At 35.5% G+C, this 16,230-nt stretch overlaps 1 protein-coding gene across 2 annotated transcripts in view; it reads right to left on the reverse strand.

The window, feature by feature from the left end:
* Positions 1-331: 331 nt before the first annotated feature.
* The window catches only part of ODF2L (outer dense fiber of sperm tails 2 like), a 63,435-nt gene continuing 47,536 nt past the window's right edge, over positions 332-16,230 (reverse strand). The window contains exons 17-19 of one of the 2 annotated variants that reach the window (XM_032603462.1): positions 15,829-15,883; positions 2,792-2,901; positions 332-555 (exon numbers count right to left, since the gene is read on the reverse strand). In XM_032603462.1, the coding sequence (XP_032459353.1) occupies positions 2,888-2,901; positions 15,829-15,883 (69 nt within the window). In that variant the 3' untranslated portion in view covers positions 332-555; positions 2,792-2,887. The remainder of the gene's footprint in view (positions 556-2,791; positions 2,902-15,828; positions 15,884-16,230) is intronic. The other variant, XM_032603487.1, reaches the window with a different exon arrangement.

Raw genomic sequence — 16,230 nt, forward strand, 5'->3', positions numbered from 1 at the left:
GAGAGGAGGCCGGTTTTATCTGGTTAGCAGGATTACAGGTGATTTTTATGTGGCAAGAAGATCACAAATGCTGGAACCAGCCTATCTATAGACTCACATCCCAGCCCTGCCACTTTCTAGGTGTGTAGCCTTGGGCAGGATTTTTAACCTCTCTGCCTGGTTTCTCCAAATGCAAAGTGGTTGTGGTTGATATAATATCTCAAAAAGTTATTTGAAGAAAAAAAGTGGGTTAATGAAGTTGAAGAACATAGAAGAGAGCCTGACATATAGTATTACATAAGTGAATTTTAGAAATTATTTTTTTAAATTTTCTTTATTTTCCAATTTTAAAAAAGGATATATAATTGACCAGAAAACATGTCATATGTAAAAAGAAAAATGTGACATTCATAGAAAGTAAATATAAATGATCTTAAAGTTATTGTTAAATTTGTAATTTTTACCGTGTCACAGAGCTGTAGCAGCGACTCTGGCAGACTGTGGGAGGGGACTGCACAAGGGTGTGAAGGAGGCGGGGATCATTGTGGGCCATCTTGGAGACTGGCCACCGCAAATCTGGAATATGAAGACCACTGTCATGCTTATTGCCAAATTAAATTTTTCCTTGAGTCAGTTAGTAATGCATGCAGCTAGGAGTAATAGGAGTCCCAGCCAATGGTGATTTAAACAAGGAAGGGGTTTCTTTATTTCACATCACAAGGAGTCCCACAGTAGGCAGTCCGTAGCTAGTATGGTGGTCCAGGATACCTTCAAGGACCCAGGCTCCTGGCTTTTAGCTTTATCACCCTTAGTGATGACAGCAGCACTTCCAGGGCCCTTTGGCAGAAAGAGACCATGTGGCACCAGCAGCCTTCCTTCCCTTTACACGTCATTGGCCATAATCCCATCACGCAACTTCTAGCTGTAAGGCAAGCTGGGTCATTGAGTTTTTAGATATTCTAGCCTCTATAGTAGATGAAGGCAAGAAAAGCCAGGAAAACTGTACTGATGGAGGTCACAAGTTTCTAGCATGTTTCCTAAGTTCAGATTTTGAATGCTGCATTTTCTTTAGATCACGAGGTAAAAAATTATAGGAGCTACATTATGACATAAAAGAAGCACGGGGCCTTACATGTAACAGGTTCTTATTAATCATTTCTTGAGTGGATATGTTAGATAAGCATTAACCCTATACAAGCTTTTCCTGAAATTACTTTGTATTCTATTTGCATTCATTGGGAAAAATGGGTTTTCCATCACTAGGAAGTAAAAAAACACACTAATTCTATGTAGTCTACTTTTCTCTTAATTTTAGGACTTTATTTCGGGCTTTGATCTGTGCATGAAATGCTAAGCCCAGCTACACTTCAGCTCTATGCTTCCCCTGACACCCCCAGGCTTCCAAATCTTTTCTGCTACCCTACAGCCCTGTCCTCAGACATAAGTTCTTTTTCTTTAATTGTTCTTTTTGGTTCAGAATTTTCTTTCTTAAATAACATAAAAATAAAAGTGATAGGGCAAGATGATTAAATATATTCCCTTCAGAAAGACAAAATGTTTTTTTGTTTTGTTTAGGCCAAAGAAACTAACTTTGTAAATAGACAACCTGAAAAACAAACTGCATTCTGAAAAGACCATGAAAGGCCAACATAGCATTTTTGTACTTCAAAAAAATGTCTTCTACTTTCATACCAAAATTGACTCTAAAATTGAAGCTGTTAAAAATACACACTTAATTTAGTAGCTTTTAATTCACAGAGCTTTTTCATGGGTGGGGTGCAAAGTGGTGAGCTTAATTTTGCCACAGAGGAATATACTGCCTGTGTACAAGTCAGGCTGTTTACTAAGAATAGACTGTGGGCAGCTGGATAATTAAAAAGTGCTTCACATAATTGAAGTTCTGGTGAGGAAGTGATTAAAGTCATGGCCTTGCCTGCTGGGTGTATACAAACTACTTTAAAACCTGGATACTGGAATGTATGGCCTTAAAAGGATTGCATTAAGATGAAAAACATGTAAAAGGCCACTGATTAAACCATACTTTCATTTTTAAATAGAACTTGAATCACTAAAATTTTACACTGATTTTACATGAATAGTGAAACTTGCTACACCTATTAGAAATATAGAAAAACATCTTTTTAAAAAGGGTAGCTTATGCTTTTACTCAATACAAAGGAAAATAAATTGCAGACAAATTTTTACTTAGCCATTTCAGCATTAACAAACATTTTAAATATTATTCAGTAATCTCTAGCTTTGTGAGTTACTAAAATTTAAAAGTATTGAAAATTAATTTTTGTTAGTTGTAAAGGAACCAGCTACTGTTTCTTTCTTAGACTAAATTACTTAAAGAATTAGGTTATCTTTTAAAGGTTAAACAGTATGATTAGGCAACTATTATCAGTGGCTACTTTGGGGAGTGGAATCTGGGATGAGAAGCAGCTGAAGTAATACTTGTCACATCATATTCTTCGGTACCCTCTGAATTTGTTTTTAAACAAACATATATTATCTTCATAATTAAATTATTAATGATAAAATTAAGTTAAAAACTGTGTGAGACCAACAATCACTGAAGAAACTGAAAAAGAAGTCATGAAAAAGAATTACCTTGACTGAAACTTGAAAAGGAGCTTCATATATAAGAACAAGTTTCAAAACAGTAAGGTCCAACCTAGATCTAGAATTATCTTAAGACCAAACAGAAAAACTGAAATGATTTTATGTTATTTTATGTTAGTTTTTTTTTTTTTAATCTATCCTAAAAATCAAGAAGCCCCAAATTCCTTCTTACTAAATGTCAGTTTACCTGTTAACAAAAGGAAAGAGCATTTTCCTCATCTTCTTCATAGTAATTTTGAAGTCTCATTAGCATGCTTTTATTACGAGACTCAGGGTTTCCAGGCTAGGTGTGGACCCCTATGAAGTCAGTTAAAGATAAAAATATAAATTTAAATAATTATTTTACAACATTAAGTTTTATTTTTAAAGTAATTTTATATTGCACTATTATAAAACCAATAAATGATGGAGTTTACAGTCCCAGACTAAATTATCAAGGACTGAGAAGGGGAGAGGATGGGAAAAGTAGCAAATTCCTTGTTTCCATGAAAAGTCACTGAAACAAAATAAAACCAATGGAATAGGCACAATTTATCAGACAAATATGAAGAAAAAAGTATGCAGAGGTACATATTTATACCATCTAATTATAATTCAAGGCAAAAAAAGCATAAAATAAGACAATGAAGCCTATTTAAATAGTATAATCTGTAATAAAGACATAAGTCATCAACCTTGTGGCTACCCTGAAAGGATTAGAAAGTGAATGGCCTTAGCCATCATTTAACAGGCATAGATAATATCCAAATAACAACATTAAATTACATAGAATAAAAATATTTCATGCAGAAGGAAAAATGGACAGAAGTAGACATGCAGTAGAAGACTTTAATATACATCAGCATTACTCTATGACAGATAAAATGGACAAAATAAGGAAGATTTAGAAAATAAATAATGAAGTAAAAAAGATACTTAATGAATTCCCAACAGCAGAAATTACAAAGACCATATTTTTACTATAATATAAAAATGAAAGCAAGGAAATCTTTAAGAACACATATATGAAATAAGAAAAATACAAACAAGCCAAAAAATGAAAACCAGGCACACACACACACACACCCACCTACACACCTCACTCACTAGTACAGGAAATGGCCAGATATAAATTGAAAGCGTTAGAGTCTTTCATTACTTAAACAGAATAAAAATAAATTACTGCAATGGGTTAAAATAGACATATATATACATATATAATCTGTCTGTAAGAATATACTGAAGAACCCAAAATCTTATTTGTCACTTTTGGAGGCTGCTAGGCACTCACTCATTATTCTAAAAACTGAATCAAGCATTTCAGCTTTCTGTGTCAGGATAATTAAAGAGTTGACGAGGTAAAGTATTTTTTTTTTAATAGAAAAGGTGTAACGAATAAATGCAGAATAATAATAGAATTAGAAAATCACCATATTAAGATTTTCTAATAAAATAACAGACTTGTCAGTGATCATCAATGGCTGCTTAAAAGCATTTGATAAAAAGTTGATGTAATTATTTTTTAATGAATGAATCAGTCTGACATCATCTGAATCCACTGATCCATTTTAATGTTAATAATAGTAGGACAACCAGATATTACATGGCTCCTAACGTGATGCAATTGAAAGCATACAGCACCACCAATGAAGTGTTCTTGCCAAAAACACTGAAAGCTGAATTCAATCAAGATTTTGGACCTAACTACCAGTTTACAGGAAAGACAGGAGATGGAGAAACATGTTAAATAATGTCATGAGGATATAATCAGCCAAGTACAGACTGTAAGAAATTCTCTAGGGCAAATGACCCAATGTATTCCATAAATAAATGCAAATGTTCCATAAATAAATGAAAAATAAAGGAAGGGAAACTGTTATAGACTTAGGAGACATGCCCACCAAATGCAATGTGTGGATTTTGTCTGTATCCTGATATAAATAAATCATTTGTAAAAAGACATTTTAAACACAAATGATACTTAACAAAAGTACAGCGTTAAATAGTAATACTGCTAATTACAATCTTATACTGCCTATTTAGAAAAGGCAAGAGTATCAGCTGGAAAACTAACAGAATTAATTAGTAACGTGACTAAAAACAATGTAAAAATTATTACTAATAATATTCGTATATACTATTCGTCAGTAGTTAGAAGCTAACAATTCTTAATAGCTACACAAAAACTCCAAATACTTAGAAATAATTTTACAGAGAAGTATGTGTAAGCAGTTTGAAGAAAACTATAAAACTTATACTGATAGATACAAATACTTAAATTAATTGGGAACTAGGGTTAAGAAACTCCATTTTATACTCTCTCCCATTGCCTTAATAATCATTAAACATTAAATGTGCTCCATCTTACCATACACCTCATTCTTTACTCTTATCAATCCATTAATCAATAACATATGATAAGTAACTTATTCGTTTCTTTTAGTAAAAATGTCTCCCTTTACTTGGGAACCCAAAATCATTAACTGAAGTAAATGGTTACAGAATTGCCTCATTATTACCAGTTAGATAGAGAATCATAACTGGATCCTTTTGCCTTTAAGGATTTGGGGTTTGCTAATCTATTTCTGAACTATTTATTAGGAAGTTATTGCAGCCTCATAAAGCTTTATCATGGGGGCCAAAGTCTTCATTATTTCCTATGGCCTAGATTCATTAAACAGCTCTGCTTGGCTAATGCTCACAACTAACATACACACAGCAGCCCATCATTTATAATGCTCCCACCATCAGCACCAACCCCATGACTGTAAATCAGCTTAGGGAATCTTGTTGTCCTAGCCATTCCAGTTACCCCCAACTGACCATTTACGGTGAATTACTGTCTCATTATAATCTACTTATAGCAGGAATTAAAGCCATAATCATAGGCTATTGCTCTCTTTACATATTTATCAAGCCATAAAAGGACATCGCATTGAATCAATTAAACTCTAATGTGTGAATACATTCTAATAATCTTGCACATCACCAGCTATCACAGTAAACTCTCAATTTATTATTGGTTCAATTATTTATAAATTAAACACTTGTGACTAGACATAAGCTTACATTTTTAATAAAGCAAGAGGTTTTCTGAGAACTGTAGAGAGAACCTGCATTTATCAACTGTAAAATACTAAAAAAGTTATCCACAGACTTAGAATTTAAAAAGTTAATAAAATTACAAATAAGTGTAAAACTCAACCATACATATTATTTTGCTTCAATCATTTTCCCATTGCAAATGATAACTTTACCCCCGCTATTTCAAAGCCAAACCACACTGCACACCATACAATGTAAACTATGTGTTTCTCTGGAAGAGAAAAAAATATGGGAACTTCCCTGGTGGCACAGTGGATAAGACTTCACACTCCCAATGCAGGGGGCCTGGGGTTCGACCCCTGGTCTGGGAACTAGATCCCACATGCATGCCACAACTAAGAGTTCGCATGCCACAACTAAGGAACCCACAAGCACAACTAGGGAGCCCGCCTGCCACAACTAAGGAGCCCACGTGCTGCAACTAAGGAGCTAGCAAGCTGCAACTAAGACCCAGCGCAACCAAATAAATAAAATAAATAAATAAATATTAAAAAATATATGTACCATGCAGAGAGAGAACAGAGGAGAAACTGAGGTGGTAAACAGGCTAACAATACACCAATTTCTGCTTCCATATAACAGGTTATATAAGTAGTCTGGATGAGCCATGGATTAGAGAGCCTGATTGAGGAAGGGCATAGGGATTCTGGCCCACACATCTACCATCTCAGATCCAAAGGCATCTGGAGTTAGTACCAGTTCTCCCCCAAGGGGCATAAGAAGAAATTCACAGTGTCTTTCACAAGAGAAAGGCTAGAACATAAAAGCAAATACCAGCTCAGCATGAATTTCTTAAGGCAAAGGGTCCCAATCAGTGCCACAAGTGGGTTACAGATATGGAGATACTGATCTTCTCAACCCGTAAAGTGATCTCGTCAAGACCTATGTGGGCTAGAGCTCTGGGCCAGAAACTTCTGGCTATAAGCACCCTCCTCTATTTACTATAATTTCACATAAAGAATATTATTTTCCATATGTGTTATGGTTTTTAAAAGGTTAGCAAGCACCGTTGTAAGGGGAGGAAATAGGTCTTAATCATCTTTGTACGTTCAATAAGTCATATTTTCTGAGGGGGCAGTTGCCAGTGCTGGACATGGCTAGACACTGAGAATTCAGGCTTGGCCCCTGGCAGAAGACTGCTTCTGGGGGTCAGAGAAACCAGCAGAGATTTGGGTGGGTTGGTGAGAAATGGAGGAAAACACTGGAGACTTAAGGGTCTCAAACATACAGCATGTTTGCTCATAAAGCCATTTCCTGAACTCTGAAGCCTAGGTGGGGCAAACTGGCTAAAATCTTAACCTGAAAATCTGTGAAGAACAGAATTACCTGCACTCAATCAATGCTGAAGAGAAAAAGACCCAACAGATTCTTAGTTCAAAGTCCAAAAGAGACATGTCATAGAAAAAGTGATGACCAGAGGTAGACTTAGACTGAGTCTTACCAAAACAATAGCCCAGCCTTGAATCAGCTGATTGGATTAAAGCAATTGGCCTGTCCTCACTCAGTCTACTTAACAGAAAAAGGGTAGACCTTCTTTGGTGAAATATAAAGCATCTTTAGCTTCTACAGCTTTTTTAATAGAAGAAAATTTAGAATAAATGATATTTGACTGATCTAGAAGAGGAATCAAAGGAGAGAAAAAGGAACATAAAACAGGTGGGTCAAATAGAGAAAAACGATCAATATAAATCCAACTATATTGGAAATTACATTAAATGCAAATACGCTAAGATATTCAGATAGGGATTATCAAACTGATAAAGCAACAAGCAAACAAACAAAATATATTTTGTGACTTACAAAATAAAATATAAAGCCACAGAGGGGTTGAAAATAAAAGCATGGAAAAAGATACACTATGTAACCACTAAATGAACGAAAGCTGGTAGGACTACACTAATATCAGACAACACAGGCATTAGGGCAAGAAGCATTATTAGAGATCAATAAAGACATTTAATAATGATAAGAGGAGTTAACCACAGGAAAACATCACAATTCTAAATTTGTATGCATACAGTAACAAAGGTCAAAACAGAAACAGAGAAAACTGACAATTAAAATGAGAGATAGAAAAACATACAATAGTAGGAGATTTTTACACACCTTTACTATTAGAAATTTGATACAACTGGGAGACGTAGAGAAAACTGCTTTCCTGACTTACTTCCTACCCCACCTCCCAACACACAGATAAAAAGCAGAATTTGGCTGCCATAAGGAGGAAGAAAAGGAACACTGATAACCCTCCCCACCATGAGGCCCTAAAGGACTGCTGAAGACTGAGGCAGGACCAGCAAAGCGGAGACAGCCTCTTGCTTCATCACAAGCTTAGCACTGAGTAGCAAACAACAGTCTATTGGGGAAGGGACAAGAGAGTGGAGAATGACACCCTCTATGGTGCAGGTGTGCAGGGACTGCTGAAAGTTGAGAGGGGAGGGGCATACTGAGAAAAACTGTTTGGCACCCCCAAACCCCACAATAAACACAAGGTAACTGCTGAAGAGATTTGAAATTTGTGGGCTCTGAAGGTAATCACAACAAGGATACTCAAACCAAGTTAAACTACTGAGTACATTGATTCATCCCTCCACACGAATGGCATGACAGAAGAAGGGTTGTACCCAATCCTGGGCATAAATACTATGTATATGTCTACTATTTGTCTACCCACAATGTACATTGTTCAATCAAAAATTATAAGATGCAGAAAAAAGCAAGATTAAAAAAAATCCATTGTCAAGATAACAGAACTAGAGCTAGCAATGATCTAAATGTTGGCATTATTAGACAGCAACTTAAAAATAACTATGATTACTGCGTTAAAGGAACTAGTGAAAAAATGGAGACAATATGCATAAACAAATGGGAAATTTCAGCAAATGGAAACTATAAAAAAGTTAAACAGATATGCTACAAATTTAAAAAAAAGCACAACATCAGAGATAAAGAACTTCTTCAAAAGACTTATTAATAGACCAGACCCAACCAAGAAAAGAATCAGTGAACCGAAAGATAGATCAATAGAAAGTATCCAGACCAAAATGAAGAAAAAAGAGAAAGAGACAGAAAAAAGAGAGAGAGAGAGAGATGGGGGGGGGGGCGGGATGGGGGTTGGGGGAGAAAGGAAGGGAGGGAGGGAGGGAGAGAAAGAGAGGGAGAGAAAGAGAAGACAGAGCATCCAAGACCTGTGGGACAATATCAAAAGTCTAACATACATGAAATGAGAGTCCCAGAATGAGGAGAAAGAGAGAACAAAGCAGGAGAAACGTTTGAAAACGCAATGGCTAAAAATTTTCTGAAATTAATGAAAGACAAAAACCCTCCAAGATCTAAGAAGCCTAGAGAACACTAAGGATGATTTTTTAAAAATAAAATAAAAAGGAAAAATCTAGACACATCATAGTTAAACTATAGAAAATCAAAGATAAAGAGAAAATCTTGAAAGTAGCGGGGTGGGGAAAAAAAAAACAAGAATCAATGCAGAGACAAAGATAGGATTGACACTGTACTTCTTGTCAGAAGTTATGGAAATCAGAAGACAACGAATTCCATTAGAGAAATTAAAGAAAAACAAAAGTCAACCTAAAATTCTATGCAAAGTGAAAATATCTTTCAAAATGAAGACTAAATATTTTTTTCCAGAAAAAGATAAAGTGGGAGACCTTACTTCTAACAGAATTACACTGCAAAACACATTAAAGGGTTTTTCAGACATAAGGAGTATGATACCAACTGGAAAAATGGATCAAAAAAAAAGAAATAAAAAGTGCCAGAAATGGTAAGAATGAGGGTAAACATAAAACACATTTTTTCTTATTTTTAATCACTTTGAAAGATAACTGTCAAAGCAAATATAGTAACAATGTATTGTGAGGTTTATAGCAAATACAGGAGTAAAATGTTATAACAATAATAGCAAAATGGATGGGAGAGAGACAATGAAATTATACCATTTTAAAGTTCTTAGGTTATAGGTAAAGTGTTATGTTATTACGTGAAGGTAGACTGTAAGGACTTAAAGATGTATGTTTTAAACTGCTAAAACAAAAAAACAAAAAACTAATAAGCCAATAGTGGAGATACAAATTAAATAGTAAAACAATATTTAATTAATCCAAAAGATGGAAGGAAAAGAGAGAAAAAGGAAACTAAACAAATGGGACAATTAGAAAATTAACAAGATGGTAGATTTAAATTCAACCATATTATTAATTATATTAAAAGCAAATCGTCTAAACACCTCAATTAAAAAGCAGAGACTGTCATATTGCTATCTACAAGAAAATTCCTTTAAATATAAAGGCATAGATAGCCTAAAATAAAAGTATTAAAAGTAAATATAGCATGCAATCACTAATCAAAAGAAAGCTGGAGTGGCTCTATTAATACGAAACAAGGTAGACTTTAGAACAATGAATATTATCAAAGATAAAGAGGGACATTATATAATATTAACTGTCAATTCAACAAGATATAACAAGACTACTTGTATATACACTTAACAATAGAGCTTCAAAATATGTAATGCAAAAACTGATCAAACTGAAAGGAAAAACAGGCAAATTCCCAATTATAGTTGGGGACTTTAATACAACTCTTTCAGTAATTGAAACAAGTAGACAGAAAATAGCTAAGAATATAAGAAGACCTGAAAAATACTATCAACTAATTTGACCTAAAACAAATCAAAACAAACTTCAAAGGACTGAAACCATTCAAGGTACATTCTCTAACCACAAAAGAATTTAACTGGAAACCAACTATAGAAAGATATCTGAAACATCTCCATGTGTTAGGAAGTTAGAAATTAGATAAGCAGAAAATAACCAACTGCCTGGAAACTAGGATTACATTCATAAATAATCCATGGATTAAATATTAAGTCAAAATAGAAATCTAAAATTATTTTAAACTGAATGATAATGAAGATATGATATACCAAACCTTGTGGGATACAGATAACCAGTGCTTAGAGGGAAATTCCATATCCAGAGCGCATATATAAAGCAGACTGTCCTCTCCAGTGTAGGTGGGCATCATCCAATCCATTGAGGGCCAGAACAGAACAAAAACAGTGGAGGAAGGGAGGATTCATTGGCTCTTTGCCTGACTACATGAGCTGGGACATCAATCTTCTTTTGCCCTCAGCACTCTTGGCTTTCAGGCCTTTAGACTCAGACTGGAATCTATACCACTGGCTCTCAGGCCTTTGAGGAATGCCACTGGCATTCCCAGGACTCCAGCCTGCAGACAGCAGATCATGGGACTTTTCAGTCTCCATACATAATCACATGAGCCAATACCATATATATTGTTTTTCTGGAGAATACTAACACAACCTAGAATCTGTCATACAGAGTGAAGTAAGTCAGAAAGAGAAAAACAAATACCGTATGCTAACGCATATATATGGAATTTTAAAAAGCGGCACTGATGAATCTAGTGCCAGGGCAGGAATAAAGACGCACACGTAAAGAACAGACTTGAGGGCATGGCGGGGGGGGAAGGGGAACCTGGGATGAAGTGCAAGAGTAGCACTGACATATATATACTACCAAATGTAAAATGGATGGCTATTGGGAAGCTGCTGCACAGCACAGGGAGATCAGCTCAGTGCTTTGTGACGACCTAGAGGGATGGGATAGGGAGGGTGGGAGGGAGGCTCAAGAGGGAGGGGATATGGGGATATATGTATATGTATAGCTGATTCACTTTGTTGCACAGCAGAAACTAACACATTGTAAAGCATTCATACTCCCAAAAAGATGTGGGAAAAAAAATTTTAAACTCTGATTAAGAAGGACAAACTTCCAGTTACAAAATAAATGAGTCATGGGGATGGAATGTACAACATGGGGAATACAGTCAGTAATATTGTAATAATTCTGTATGGTGACAGATGGTAAGTAGACTTATTGTGGTGATCATTTTATAATGTATAGAAATATCAAATCATTATGTTGTATACCTGGAAGTAACATCGTTTATAGGTCAATTACACTTCAATTAAAAAAAAAAAATCTGGACTTCCTTGGTGGCACAGCCGTTAAGAATCCGCCCGCTAATGCAGGGAACACAGGTCTGATCCTTGGTCCAGGAAGATCCCATATGCTGCAGAACAACTAAGCTTGTGCACCACAACTACTGAGCCTGCGCTCTAGAGCCCACAAGCCACAACTACTGAGCCCACATGCCACAACTACTGAAGCTTGTGCGCCTAGAGCCCGTGCTCCGCAACGAGAAGCTGCCACAATGAAAAGCCCGCACACCATAACAAAGAGTAGCCCCCGCTTGCCGCAACTAGAGAAAGCCCGCGCACAGCAACCAAGACCCAACACAGCCATAAATAAATAAATAAATAAATAAGTAAATTTATTAAAAAAAAAAAGTTGTACACCTTAAACTAACACAATGTTAATAAAAAAAAAATCTGTTACTCAGGCAGTTCCAAAGTAAATGAAGGAGGGGGAAAAAAGAACCAGAGATATGACTAAACCCCTCATGACCACAAATATTATTGATATTTATTTTAAAAGACTGGTTAGTTAACATCTTAATAAACTTCACGTAGAATTAAAAGACCAAACAAAAATACTGATCAGCAAGTCCTAATTAAGAAAGTGAAAAAGCAATTCACAGAGAAGTAGAAACTAGTTTATATAACTCCAATGAAAATTCATATCTGGAATTCATTTTATACTAACTACAACCTAACCTGACTTTTAACAACAAAAGAAAATTTTTAATACAAATGGATAATACAATAAATAGAGATGTGGGAGAATAAACACCAGCTTCAGGTATTACTTAAACTGCTAACAACTAAATATTAGTGAAAAATAAAAATATAGCCTTCTAAAATTATGAACAAATATTAATATTTACAATTACAGAATTCCATATAATTTTCAAAGCATGTTCACATTTCTACTTGACAGTTATAACTAAATCGAGAGATGATGTGACCAAATTTATATTCATTTTAATGTCGAATGAGAAGATTTGTTTTTACTAGATGCCAGGCACTGGCTAAGCAGTGGAATGGCATAACAGAAGTAGTTCTGCCAGCATTGAATTGTTACTCCAGGACAAATGGCTAAATTGCAGATTATTGTAGCAAATGGCATGAACAATTCTGTGTTTCAAGAACCTTGAAATTTCTCATGGCATTTGATACAATAATTCACATCTGGGCATTTGTCTTAAAGTCATAACTCGATGCAGGCAATGAATTGTACATGATGATGATATTCACTGCAGAAACATGGAAACAACTATGCAACAATGGAGCAATAATTATTATGATGTATCCAGAGGTAATGGGACAGTAAGTTTATTGGTAGTGCGTGATCATTCTCATGTGACCCTATCTTGTCAATACTAGGATTACCCCTTTTAAATTATTGTAGGGAAAAAAGATTCGTTTTCATTTACAGTTCTTTACTAATAAATCTGAACATCTTGTAAAAATGTTTATTGGTCATTAGTAATTCTTATTTTATGAGTTGTCTGTTTTTATCCTTTGGCCATTTTATCTGATGGACCTTTATATTTTATTAATTTGTAACAGCTCTCTATATGTTGGGCAGGAAAAAGAAAGTATAGAAATCTTTGTGTCTGTTTTACCCTCAAGTGTTATGCTTGGAGTTTTAGCACGAATCAGATCATTAGAAATTACAATTCCTGTTTCTTAAGATGCTTCAACTTCTGATAGTTTTCACCTTCATGGATACTATCAGAAAGGTTAAAATACAATTTTTCAAGTAAGATAAGTTCAAAATAGTAAAAGCCAAGATAGACTTCTAGCATAGAAATGAAAATTTATAGTTTTAAGGTAATTAAGTGTGCTTATCTGTAGAAGTGAAAACAAATCTTTTAAAAATAAAAAAGTTTTAGGTAATATTACATTCAGGTAACATTCAAGAAGTTTTATTATTTTATTATTCAAGACGTTTAATTATTAAGATGAAATTATTTATTTTTACTTAAGGACCATTTACACATATCTTACCACCTTGGGTTTAGATGTCCTCTTTAGTTAGTTCTTTTTTTTAAGTGATAGGGAAAGATATCTATTTTACTAAAAAGCTGCAAAAAATAAACTTTAAGCTTGCCAAAAGCATTCACAGTATATAATTAAAATGTTTCTAATCAAATAATGTATGATAGTTAATCACAGGTTTACTTTTTATAGTTTTAGCAATAATCAATTGTCAATATTTTCATCTACTAATAACAAACTAGATATAAAGGGCTCCTAACAGTTCTTCCCTCCAGTGCCCACCCCAAACTATGCCTACATAAGAAGAAAAGAAGAAAGATACGAAAGTTATTTTTAAAAATAAGACTAAACTTTAACATTTTAAGGAAATCTTAAATTTCAAGGAAAATATTATTTTTAAATGTTTGTGTGTGCATTTGCGTGTGTGTGTGTTATCTGAAAGTACTGCAACTAGTTGTAATGTTAAATAAATCAAAACTACTAAGTTACACTTGGGATTTAATCAATTCCCAATTCAGTAGCATCAAAAGAAAAGAAGACAACATATGGGATTTTTAAATTAATTCTTAGACAGGAAAAAAAGAGAGAAATTCCAGTTAAATTATCTGAAGCAAACAGCTATTAAGTGAACCCATTCTATTGAATACCTTCCTGACTCCCAATACCAGCTCCCTCCCATTTTCCACTGTGGCCTCTGGAAAGCATATCTGATTATAAACAAGGTCTCTACATCCTAGTCTCTTCAGTCTCTACCTCTGCCTGAACAGAAACCTGACCCCTCACCTAGGAAACTGCTTCCCTTGCAGCCCTCAGGAATGAAAGCTACTCATTCTCCCAGACTCCATATAATTTCCCTTTAGTAGGCAAATCCCCTCTCCCTACTTTGAAGATCAGATCTAGTGGCAATATCACTAACCCATCATCTATCTGTCCATCCAACAAATACGTACTTAAGTGCCTGTTACGTGCCAGGCACTGTGTTAGCTATAGGCTACAGAACAGTAAATCCTCATAAGGGTTAAAATCTAGTGAGACAAATATGAAACATAATTACACTGAGGAGGGGGACAAGGCCTTACGGCCATGAATGTGAGGGCCAGGACACGCAGGGCCTTGAGGGTCATGTTGAGGACTCTGGATTTTATTCTAAATCCAATCAGAAACCACTGATAAGAGTTTCAAGGCTTCATTCCTCCCTGGAGTCATTACTCATCCACTCACATTTAACCAGGATGCTTGTCCTTCAGCTCTACCCAACGCCTTCTTCATCCCAGAAAGCTTCACACCCAAGGCTGCTCAGCTCAACATCCTGGACTCCAGTGACCTCCAGCTCCTCCTCAAGCAGGATTCTCTCCACTTTCTCCTTGTCCCAAATTACTCCACCTCTGAAAATCAAATTCCAGTATTCCATTCTCAGGCCATAACCTCTCACCAAGCCTACTCTTCTTCCACTCTATACCTATTATGCCTGTCCTTCAACCTTTAAATTATTATTTGACTAGAAAAAACAACTGAAATATAATCTCATCAGAATAAGTGAAAAGTTACTACTACTTCCTCCACCCCTACCAAGGCATGTAGGCTTTTCTACGCCTTCCTCCATGCCCATACCAACATATGTGAACTTATATACACAAATGGAGGGATGCTTGTTTTGATTACAAAAAGGGAATCATACCTAATACAAAATTCTGTGATTTTTTTACCCTAAAAATAAAAATCACGCACAAATCTCAGGCCAGTAGATATAGACTGAATTCATTCTTTAAAGTGCTACACATTGCTCCAGGTACAGATACTGCCTGGGGCTCCCCTCCAACGTGAACTTCACTTGTTTCTGCAACAAACTTGCTGACCCCAGAAAACCTCGAAGGAGACTCTTCAGTGGAGTAAAGTGCTTCCATTACTGGTAGTTGGAAAAACACTGATACTTGTGACTGAAAAAGTCTGGGAGCAGAATGGCTGCTCACAGCACCGCAGCAGAGGGTAAGAGGTTTCAGGCCCATGAGTATTGAAGTCATCATGCCTTTCACCACTTAGTTTGATACTGCCCCAGAAATGTGCAAGGCTGGCTGCTGGCAGGTACTGAGGGAAACACAACCATGAGCAGGCAAGGAAAATTAAAACTCACTTACGGCTCTTGCTCTCGGAAAGAAAGATGGCCAACACAACAGAAACAGGAGATGGTTGCTGAGGTAGGACCAATGGAAGAAATAAGAGAATTTTAATGAACATAGAATGGAATTACAGTGCTGAAAAACAAAAAAACGAGAAAAATCCCAACACTTACGGGAACTAAAAATCAATCCTGACTTCTTATTTAGAAATTCAGTACCCAACAGAAAAAGAGAATGACTGCCCTTGAGAACCATGTAAGTGGTTAGAAAAATCAGGTGGAAGAAATACCTCACAAGAAACCCAGTGACAGATACCCTGAGGGAAAAGGTAAGCTGTGTGGAGGTCAGATCCAGGAGACAAATCAAGGAAGAGGAAAGGAACATGTGGAGAGGTAATAATCCCATAAATAATGGAAGGAA

The sequence above is a fragment of the Phocoena sinus genome, chromosome 1 (genome assembly GCF_008692025.1).
Source record: "Phocoena sinus isolate mPhoSin1 chromosome 1, mPhoSin1.pri, whole genome shotgun sequence".
Taxonomy (NCBI): Eukaryota; Metazoa; Chordata; class Mammalia; order Artiodactyla; family Phocoenidae; genus Phocoena; species Phocoena sinus.